Source organism: Lycium barbarum, chromosome 3 (assembly GCF_019175385.1).
Source record: "Lycium barbarum isolate Lr01 chromosome 3, ASM1917538v2, whole genome shotgun sequence".
NCBI classification, from domain to species: Eukaryota; Viridiplantae; Streptophyta; class Magnoliopsida; order Solanales; family Solanaceae; genus Lycium; species Lycium barbarum.
Genome location: NC_083339.1, coordinates 124907243 through 124918754, shown reverse-complemented (window position 1 = coordinate 124918754; position 11512 = coordinate 124907243). Strand labels below are relative to the sequence as shown.

Sequence of the window (11512 nt, the reverse complement as noted above, 5' to 3'; positions counted from 1 at the left end):
AAAGTAGTACTTTTTTTTGTTATGTAAAACTCTCTTTACCTAATTAAGGCTAAAATTGAAAGAACAAAATTTAACGCCTTCTTGATTATGTGAAATACTATTTATTTTAAAATAAAATGAAAAGATAAAAACATTACTTATTATAAAACGGAGGGAGTACTTCTTGAAATAAAACATGTTGATATCCAGAAGGCCAGGCAACTACAGTACCCTAACTAATGATGTGTATATTTTACAAACATTTATTTCAGTCAGTCAAGTGAGTCCGAGTCCGAGGAAAAGTCGAATAAAGATGGACTACTACAATGTGTGCAAGTCTGTCTTACTTTGCAATTTAATAAAAATAAATTGATGAACTGACCATATAATCTCTTGGTCACATGGTGACACTTATTAGTTATTACTGCAGAAGGTTCTTTCAGTAATTAGCTTTTAAATAGCTATATAAAATGGATTAATGGTATGTAAAATCTAGAAATGTTGATGGAAAGAAGACAAGAAAAGAAAAAAGAAAGCAAGTGGAAACGTGTACAGCTGACCCAAAAATAGGAAGATGTACACCACACGAAGTAGGAGCCGCATATCTATTCCAGCCAATGGGCATTGATCTCTAATATCCAAAACTAAATACGTACTGACACCCTTCTCTATTGATCTCCTCTCGCGTTATTTTCATTTCCTTCCATCAATTTAATTATCACAACAAAAAAAACATAAAAAATACAAAAAAGAAATACAATATTAAAGAATATCATTTCTGTTGCAACAAACTAACATCTTTCACCGCCATTCCAACAACATTGTTGTCACTTACCATCTGTCTCTTTTTAAGCGCTTCAACTGCGAAATTGAGGTAGGTATGTAAGCGGCACTGACCACTTTAACATCTTGAATTACAGGTTGTTTGCCCCACTGTAATTAATTCTACAATCTGTTAGCCTCGTATTGTTCGCCTTCAATGCAAATCTGATATATCGATCCCTCGTAATGATCGCCTCACGTGTAGATGCAAGCTGTATAGTATACATAAGATTATAGTTGTAGTTTTATCTTGCATTAGTGTATTAGCTTTATTCCAACTTTAAACAGCTCACTGTAAGATGCTTGATGATTGAACTAAGATAACAAATAAACTAGCAGCTCACTGAAACTAAGATAAATTTCATTACTTTCTGCTATACTGTGTTTTTCTATGTAGTCCGCTTATCCAAAGCTAAAAATGAACTTTTTGAATGTTTAGAAAGCTTGTCCAGATTTCTGCTGCTTGCTTATTTTTGAATTAGCTTTTGTTTTTCACTTATAAATGTTTTCCCTTGTAGGCTACCTGCAGGAAGCTGCAAAGTGATTAAGGAGACAAATTAAATCAGCATAGCAACTTTTTCATAACCTGATATTATTTTAATTTTATGGTCTTGGATTGTTAGAAAGGGATAGACCTCATGATGGCCACAACAGCAGTTATTGGACTGAGTGCAGGAAAAAGACTCCTAAGCTCTTCCTTCTATTATTCGGATCTCAATGAAAAGCTAACTTGTTGCAGTGATCATACTTTGCCTTGCCATCAGGTTCCTAATTCTGTTAAGAATGTGATAACTGCCAAGAAGTCATCAGATTATAGCCCTAGTTGTGTATCCAGTCGAAAATTACAATCTGCCAAGGCTGTTAAAGAGCACGTGGACATTGCATCCGACCCTTCTGATGTGCCATCCTGGTTTGAAATGTTCGAACAATTGCAAAATGAAAGCGATGAGGAGGATGTTTCAATGGAGGTTCTCCTCTTGCTGCAAAAGTATATGCTTGAAAAGCAGTGGAATCTTTCTATTGAGAAGGCATTGACTGGTTCGCCACAAAATGAAAAGAACTGTGAGAAGATGCATATTACTGGCTCAGGGACTTCTGCTAGGCGGAGGAGAATGCATTCTCGACAAAGAGTTCTTGGTCGAAAAATTTCAGCTACATATGCCAGTGCAACCAAGCCGCTGAGATCGGTTATTGGTCGAGAGCTACTTCAAAATCGTTTAAAAGGTTACGTTAAGGGTGTGGTAAGCGAAGAGCTGCTCACACACACTGAAGTGCTTCAACTATCCAAAAAAATTCAAGTTGGTCTTTATATGGAAGAGCAAAAATCCAGGTAACTAACTTCATACCTCTTCTCATAAGTGTAACCAGGCCTATCACAGCTGTAACAGAATCTAGTGTATAAGAACATAAATGAACTAAAAGAAACCTCTCTGGATACATCCCACTCTATTTAGCTTGTTATCCAACCAAAACGCACGCTCATGAAACTAATTTTATTATCAAATACCGAACCAATCTATCGCGGAGATTGTCCGACTGCTCTGTGTAGTGTGTACTACTTATTTGTTTCGAAAACAGAATGATCTTCATAAAATTTGATGTCAGACTGTTACCACCATTTATTAAAGCATGTGAGGTGGAAGGTTACTGTGACCTTAAAAATGCCACTGCGGGATTGAACTTTGGGGGTAAATACGGTTAGGTCCTCAGTCTTATCAAAAAAGAGAAAGCACAACCAAGCTGGATGCTGAAGGATAGTGTACTTTGACTGTATAATTTATTTCCTTTTACTTTATACACTTCAAAAATTTCTGTTTCAAGATATTCTAGATATTTCCTTATCGTTAACATGTTCCACTTTACCTGCACGAGAAGTAGTTGAGCTCTTGAGACAGCGGGGTTGATTTATACAGTAATTGTAGCTCTGCTATTCTATCATTCAGTGAGAATAATCCTAACTATTGAAGATTTTAAAAGATGTCTCACTTAGTGTCTTTCAAAATCATGGAAAACTTCAGGCTGAAGGAAAGATTGGGATGCGAGCCTTCTGATGATCAACTTGCTATTTCCTTGAAAATGTCCCGTACTGATTTACAATCTACACTGATCGAGTGTTCCTTGGCAAGAGAAAGGCTTGCAATGAGCAACGTTCGTCTTGTCATGTCGATTGCTCAAATATATGATAACATGGGTGCTGAAATGGCTGATCTCGTTCAGGTGACTTGAATACTTTGCAATGAAAAGTTAAATATGCAAATTTCTTGCACTTGTACATTGATGAATAGAGTTTGAAATCAAGACTTGCGCCTCTGAAGGAACATTATTTCTTTTTCATCCAGGCAGGGCTTATTGGGCTGCTTCGTGGGATAGAGAAATTTGATCCCTCTAAAGGATACAAAATCTCAACTTACGTTTATTGGTGGATTCGCCAGGTACAGTCATTGTTTATCCAGAATCTCAACCAACAAAATGAGGGGAAAAAAATTCGACCAACAAATTATTTCTCGTGCTGTCCTTGCTTCTAGTTTCTCCAAAACAATTAAGTTCATCTTTCTTTTATTTTGGCAAGAATTATCAGTCCACCTTCCAGTCGTAGAGGTCTTTTATCTGGATACAATTTTGTAATAGTATCAGGACCTTTCCTAACTTCTTGCCCCATCCTCAGGGTGTCTCCAGAGCCCTGGTTGAGAATTCAAGAACCTTAAGATTGCCAACACATCTGCATGAAAGACTCGGTCTAATCCGTAATGCAAAGATGAGGCTTGAAGAGAAGGGAGTAACTCCATCAGTAAATGTAAGTTCTGTCAAAATTGGATGTATTAGAGAAATTTAAATACTTTTCATGTCAGTTATGAAGTTGATTTTGAGATATTACGCGGTTTTCTTCTTACTGACTAGTGTTCCCATTGATCACCAGAATATAGCTGCATCCCTTAATATGTCCCATAAGAAAGTCAAGAATGCAACTGAGGTATTATAGTTTTGTGGCTTAAACTTGTCTTGCTCATTTTTCAGAAGATGTTTCTTAAACATTTCTTTTTACAGGCAAGCAGCAAGGTGTATTCACTTGACAGGGAAGCATTTCCCTCTTTAAATGGTCTGCCCGGAGAAACTCTCCATAGTGTAAGTCCAAACTCCAAATATTCACAAAATGTATTTAACATTGTGGTGGTTGACAAGTTTTCTGGATTTTACTAAATAATCCAAGTACTGTCTTTCATCTCAAGAGTGCACCTTGACGATCTGTTTAATATTTGAGTTGATATCAGTCAACACGTCATTACTGATCATTGTTTCATCATTTCGTCCTTACTTTATTTATTTTTCCTTTCTGCAGTACATCGCTGATAACCACCTGGAGAACAACCCATGGCATGGTGTTGATGTATGGGCACTCAAGGTAATTTATTGAAGCTTAGCTGTCACAAGTAAAATGGTTAACATATAAAAGGGGCACAAAGCAAAGAGTTCTGCATGAGCAAACTACTGGAATATTTTTATTTTCTGGTTTATCCCCCTACACCAAACCAATGAAGAAAAACAAGCAGTGGTTGCACTCTAATAGATGTATCTCCAGATATGGTCCTATTTCCTAATGGACTTCAATTCTAATATTCTTTGCCAAGTATTATTTCCCTTAGATATATCCTCCTTAACTGCATCGCAGTTCTGCTAATGGTACATCAGCTCATAATGAAGTGTAAATCGAAACCATATTCTCATGGGAAAATAGGCTCTTGACACACTTTCTTCACCCTTGTCTGATAGCAGTTGATTGAGGCCTTGCCGATCCCGTTATCTGGGCTTGGGTTCCACATATATTGCCTTATATAAACTTTTGTTGTCTGAGGAGTCTCTTCTAGATTTCTAGATGCCACAAGTGTCATGCTTGTGGTTTGCTTATCTTCTTTCCCCATTTCCTATGGAAGGAAGACCTAATCTGTCAGTTAGAAGGCCAGTGTGTAATGAGAAACTCACTAGTAACTAATATGTTTAAACTTTCATCAGGTTTGCTTCAAAGAAAAAAGTACCATTATGGGCTTCTACCAACTCTTTCAACAATGTATGATATTCACAAGTTTATAATACTGGTCAAGAAATATTATCTCTGATGTTTCTAGGTTTTACAGGATGAAGTAAACAACCTCATTTCATCAACTCTAAGGGAACGGGAAAGGGAGATTATCCGACTGTACTATGGTCTGGACAGTGAATGTCTCACGTGGGAGGATATTAGTAAAAGGTAAGAGTGAAATATCCATGGTTGTTTACTTGCAATCAGATATTACTTACCCTATCCAAAATACGCGGTTCTTGATAAAAGTATTTCTTTAATTACATTATATCTCACATGTTATCTAGGGTTATTTTTGGATATTCTAGAAGTTTAGGACTGTTATGTCTTAGAATCCAAAGTGAAATAGGATTAGACGTGAAGAACATCAAGTATTCAGGTTGCCGTAATCGCCATGTGATAATGAGAAACAACTAAGTACCTATTGGAATGTATAGAAATGCACAGATTGATCAAGCTTCAAAATGGGCACATATCAGAACATGGAAGTTTGCACAAGCATCTTCCGACACTAGTACTGAAATTCATCATGCTAAATTACCTTACTATATGGCAAATCATGTTCTGTTTATTGACACATTTCCTTACTGCATACGAGTCAGAGTTGTTCTAAATGCTACTTTTCTTTGCTTAACAGGATCGGTTTGTCCAGAGAGAGGGTCAGGCAGGTGGGATTAGTTGCGCTTGAGAAACTAAAACATGCTGCAAGGAAAAGGCGACTAGACGCGATGTTGATCAAACAGTAATTTGGCACATTTGCTGCGACTACAATACAAATTGACTGTACAGTGAGAATTTTGCATCTCCAACTTATTTTTCCGATAAGGAGAACGTACAGATAAAGATCCCGACATATTCTTGACCACCCATCAGCACCCCGCCCCCCAAAACCAAGCCCCCAAATTTGTATGTGAAGAGACAAAAAGATGTAGCAGACATTTTTGTGTACCATATATTTTAGATGCCTGACACGCAAAGAGCAAAGAGAAGATTTGCTGAGATAGGAGATAATTACAATGTTGTTGTCTGTAGATATATTCAACACTAGTCTTTGTTTCCACTTGATGTGATGCTGATTGTTTATTTCTCGTAGGAGAGCATATATACTTCCTTTTCATACTTACTATAGTACCACCATCTTAAAATCAAGCACTTTGAATTTCAAAGCGTTTATTTCATTTTTGTTCGTTTTTGAGAATGAGGGTATCTGAATCAGTTTGTGCACATTTAAACTATTTAAACTAATTCGGTACTTGTTACTCCTAATACATACATACATGAATCAGTCTATAACAGTTGAAGTCACAAAGTTAGTTAACAGTTAGTTGAAATTTAAAAGTTAGTTAACTGTTTCCATTAGTTAGTTGGCCATGTCAGCAAGTTATTAGGAATTACCTAATTCAGTCAAATGACTTGTAGACAATTCTAATCCGTTGTTAGCTCATTGATTCCTTTCCTATAAATACTTGTAATACATTCTATTAGAGACATCTATGAAAATACAATACAGTTACTACTCTACTCTATTTCTGTTCCATTTCCTTCCTTTCATTTCGATAGCTAGTTTATTCGAATTATCTCTGAATAATTCTTGGATTAGCACATAATTTCTCGAGTTCTATTGAGCTCCTGCAATTCTATTAACATTGGTATCAAAGCAGTTGGATTCTCGGCATAAATGGCTAAAGGAACTAGGTCAAATGGGGATCAAATCTCCACTGATTCTGCCCTAGAAGGTGGGGATGTACGAGAATTGTTGCAGAAACTGGTTTAAGATATTGGAACCCACAATGGTGAAGTTGCATCATTGAAGAGATTGGACCAAACTGTTGCTCAATTGAAGGAAATAGAGGAGATGCTTCACCTGGGATTAATGGGGCTGGAAATTCAAGAGAAAGAACGTCAAGAGAGAGATCAGTTACTGAAGAAGCAGTTAGAGTAAAAACAACTATGAATTACCAGAATTATCAAGGGATATCTAGGTATTCAAAGGTGGATTTTCCTAAATTCAATGGTGAAGATATGAGATCTTGGTTGTTCAAAGTTGATTAATTCTTTGATTTGGACAACATTGGTATGGATAAGAGAGTAGGATTGGCTGCAATTCAATACATATGGAGGGTGAGGCAATACAGTGGCATCAATCTTTTATGAGCTACATGCAATAAACTTATCCTCCCACTTGGAATGAATATGTTATGGCACTAGTAGAAAGGTTTGGGCCGATTATGATGATCCAATGGAAGAGATTAAGAAAATAAGGCAAACTGGTTCTGTGAAGGATTACCAAGCAATTTTTGACAGTAAAATGACTAGGGTAAATCTTTCTCAAGAAAATGCAATCAGTTGCTTTATTGGAGGCCTTAAAGATGAACTAAACCTTGCTGTGAAATTGACAAATCCAACTACGTTATCTCAATTATACAAAATTGCTAGGATGCAAGAAGCACTCTTAACTGCTCAAGCTAAGGTCTATAAACAATAGTCAATCCCAACAACAAACTTTGGACCTAGTTATAAGAGAACTAGTGATCAGAAATTCCAAAGTAAACCATTGTGTCAACATCTGCAGTTGAAGGTCCTGTAAGCAATAAAGGGTTCACCAGAAGCCAAAAAAAATATAAATTTGTATCAAATTCGAACTAGTAACTAATCCCAACATGGAAGTACTGAAAAAAAAAACTCATATAAGCAAAAAATCTCAAATAGCCTTGATCATGAGCCATATAATTATCACTATAAATAAGAACCATAATTCCAACTAGTGATTAATATTGACATAATAGAAGTAAGTGGGCCGATCAAGCATCCGAAGTCTAAAGAAAAATCATTATTGATGACCATACATATTGATAAAAAGAACTGCTATTTATTTGCTGAATAGACAGGTAGAAGAAATGAATGATAAGAAAGCACAAGGGTTGTGTTATTTTTGTCCAAATAAATATGCTCCAGACCGTAAATGTAAAAACTTAAAACAACTTTACTTGCTAAGTTGCTAGAAGTAGAGGAATTGGAGGAAGACCACACTCAACATGAGAGGATTTAATGGATGATGTAGGAATGGAGATAGTAGAAGTGAATCAACCTTTAGAACAAATGGAGATTTATGTTCATGCATTGATGGGCCACTAGGTTTCAGAACTATTAGAGTGACATGTTATCACTCCAAGAAACCTCTGAACATTTTAGTTGACACTTGCAGTTCACATAATTTCATGGATCCTGAGTTAGCAAAGACTCTAGGATGTGCTACCAAGTCAACCACACCTTAAATGGTTACTACAGCAAATGGTAATATGATCAGAGTGGATAAGGTGTGCCATGTCACATGGTTGCTGCAAGGAGTTGAATTTGCTGCTGATTTCTTACTATTACCATTAGGGTCTTGTGGAGTTGTTCTAGTGGTCCAATGGTTGTTAACTTTGGGTGATATCAAGATGAATTTCAACAAGCTAACCATGGAGTTTTGGTACAAAGGGAAGAAGCATTTACTCAGAGGTGTAGGGAAACAAATCACTTCTGCTAATGCTGGCAAATTGGAGAAACACTCAGGTAATCAGTCTCAGCTCTGCATGATTCAAGTAGTTCCTACTATGTGTACTGAATTGTATGCTTTGGACACTAAAGAAGAGGCAAATACATACCTAGAATCTTGGCAGTCATACAGGAATTTAGGGAATTATTTGCAGAACCAACTCAACTGCCACCGTCTAAAGGAGTATTTGACCATAGAATTGTGTTGCATAATGGTACTGATCCTATAAACAAGGGACCTTACAGACATGGGCGATTTTATGTACCAATTTTGGGTCACGTGAACACATGATCTCTCTATAAAATTAGGTATTTTATGTATATATTTTTAAAAATTGGTATAATATTAACTACAGAAACACATGCTACAAGAAGTCTAAATGGTACACTTGGTTGAATGTTGAGTGATTTACCTAGAGGTCTAGGGATCTATTCCCACTTAAAACATTTTCTCTTTTTTTTTTTGTTTTTAAATGGTGAACCCATATTCTAGAAATCCTAGATTCGTCTCTGCTTACAGATATCCTTCTGTTAAGAAGGACATTTTTGAGAATTTGGTGCAACAAATGTTGGAACAAGTTATTGTTCAACCAAGTTGCAGCCCCTTTGCATGACCAGTGGTACTAATTAGTGTAACGGTTCGCTTTTTCGAGCGAGTTTAGGGCGTAAGAAGGCTACTACGAACTCGCTGACGCTTTTTCGAATTTGTTTTGAAAAAGAGTCGCGACCCAATTTTTAGGAAATTAGGAAAATCGATTTTGAAGGGTTTATTCAAATGCAGTGACAAAACTTTCGTAATCCAGAATTCTAGGTAAGGGTTCTGGTGATCCCCTAGGGAAGGTGTTAGGCACCCCAGTATTAAGGATCTGTACTATACGGTTGACCTTCGAATTCCAGTGTATGAGTATTTGTTTAAACTACTTATTTTGTGTTTACTTTCCCTCAAAAAGAACTGTCATGCATATCATCATTTTTTTTGGAACTTTTTTGAATATATTCCCCTTATATATAGGGTATCGTAGTTCCGGATTTATAATATCCATATAGAAATTGTCTCTTTTATGTATAAGGAATATATGTTTATAAAAGAGAATGTAAAGTGAGTCTTGGTTTTATAAATTTAATCCTTATTATACTCATACACTTGGCTCGGGTTGGTCCATATCGGTACGTTCAGCCTTACCCGAAATTATGTATTACGAATTGGTTTTATACGTTTATAAAGGTGTTTTCATACTAAAACAAAATGAGTATATCCCATTTGTAAATACTCGTTTATTTGGCCTGCTATGGGCCAAAACAACATCATGTTTTAGGAGTCCCTTTTTATACTTCAAGCAAAATAGATTTTTTGAAATTTCATAAAAGAACACCTGATATTTGGATTAAGACTGATCTAACCTTGTCAAAAATTTACCAACTGTTTTTCAGGTGAAAAAATATATAAGTTGATGGGCATTGGACCCATTTATTGAAAGCGAAGGTGGAAAAAGTCGCTTGATTACGGTAAAAACTAATTGAGTTAAATAACTTAGTTTTGAAAGCACTTTTGCTATAGAATGGGACAACCATTTGAGACTTTGAAAAATCAGTTTGTTGTTTGAAGAAAACAATTTTTGCTAAGTTCCGATTTTTAAACTCAGTTATATAAACGTTATGTCAAGTCCGTGTTTTTTGAAAAAAAATGCTCATGGGAACCTAAAGTCGACTAACGGCATAAGAATCGTTGTCCTAAGACGTCTAATTCCAACCATAAGATTTTCCACTAGAATACGGTTTTACATACATATCTTTATGAATACATCAAATTAAAAAATAAGTTTGCAAAATGTAAGGAGACAGGGTTAGACTAGGGGCGTACCAAGCCCCTAGTTTGGTCATTTTCACCCATGATGAGGCCTTCTGCGTGCCTCTCTATCTTCCTTTTGTCTTCCCGGACTCTATTTTGAAGTAGTATTCCTACTTGGGCCTTAGGCCCAAGAGGGCGGTTTCATGTGTTTTTGACCCGAGTAGTCGCATGATAGGAGGAGAGGGTGGGGGGGGGGGGGGGGGGCAGAAAGAAAACACCGGTTAGTTTATAATCGCTGAACTTATCACTAAGGTAAATAACTTAAATTAAATACACACACATGGATGATGTAGAATATACACACAAATACATATGTATAAGGCAACCCACACTTGTTCCATACTTGCCCCTTTTTTCTATTCCAAATAAAGCTCAAGTTATCCTAAGGCTTAGGCATGGCATGGGGACTAGGTATGGATCCCGTATATTCGATGTCGCACAAGTTCCAAGGGGTTTCAAAGAACCCCAGGCATGGCTAATAACGGGAGTTTAAGACAACCCCGAATTACCAAGCTTGGCCTTGGATTTATTTGGGCCTCATTGAGAGTGGACAGAGAGAGTATAGAATCAGAGACTATGGACACAAATAATCTACTAATAGCTTAAATGAGCAGTCATGGACACTGTATATTGAGACAGCTCTCCAAGAGAAAATCAGACATCACAACATAACATTTAGCCAAATCAAATACCACTTCTTTTAAAAGGGAAAAACAAGCAGCCAACAGTTGTGACAGAGATCCAAAGGGAGGAGACAAGCAATTTCCAAAGAAAAATGCAACAAACCAAAACTTGCATAGGCCTCAAAACAGTCTAGCCTAATGACAACTAGTCTCAAACTAAACATATGTAAGCATATTATGCCCAACAGGTGATTAACTAATCTAAACCTCAACAAAATTAAACTTGGGCTAGCAATGCCAGCAGGCATATTGAAGTGAAAGGAGGTATATATGATCCCATATAGGCAGCAACGTTGAACAAAATAATAAAAAAGAAAGAATCATCCATGATCAAACTTACAAAATTTATTCTTTTCAGAGGGAAGAGAGGCAAAACCAAGCAACAAGTAAACAAGAAAGTTATGTAAAACACACAGGGGACCAATGGCACAAAGTGGTATGGAGGCTACTCTTGACATTGGAGATGGAAGAGGGCAGAAGCCAAGCTACTAGGGAAGTTAATAGACTTAAAATAAATGCAAGTTTTGGGGACAGGAATCATACACACTAATGCAGCAGCCAAACAAA

General features: G+C 36.6%; 1 protein-coding gene across 3 annotated transcripts; it reads left to right on the top strand.

The window, feature by feature from the left end:
- The first annotated feature begins 636 nt into the window (after window positions 1-636).
- On the top strand, window positions 637-6002 carry LOC132632280 (RNA polymerase sigma factor sigA-like). 3 transcript variants are annotated; one of them, XM_060348154.1, is made up of 10 exons: window positions 637-853; window positions 1320-2131; window positions 2820-3018; window positions 3141-3233; window positions 3467-3595; window positions 3719-3772; window positions 3847-3924; window positions 4139-4201; window positions 4932-5044; window positions 5514-6002. In XM_060348154.1, exons 2-10 carry the CDS (start codon window positions 1440-1442, stop codon window positions 5620-5622), a joined length of 1530 nt encoding a protein of 509 aa, XP_060204137.1. In that variant the 5' UTR covers window positions 637-853; window positions 1320-1439; the 3' UTR covers window positions 5623-6002. The 3 variants fall into 3 exon arrangements, with proteins under 3 accessions (XP_060204137.1, XP_060204136.1, XP_060204138.1); XM_060348153.1 differs by having other exon boundaries at window positions 637-857; XM_060348155.1 differs by having other exon boundaries at window positions 637-899.
- Window positions 6003-11512: the final 5510 nt, after the last annotated feature.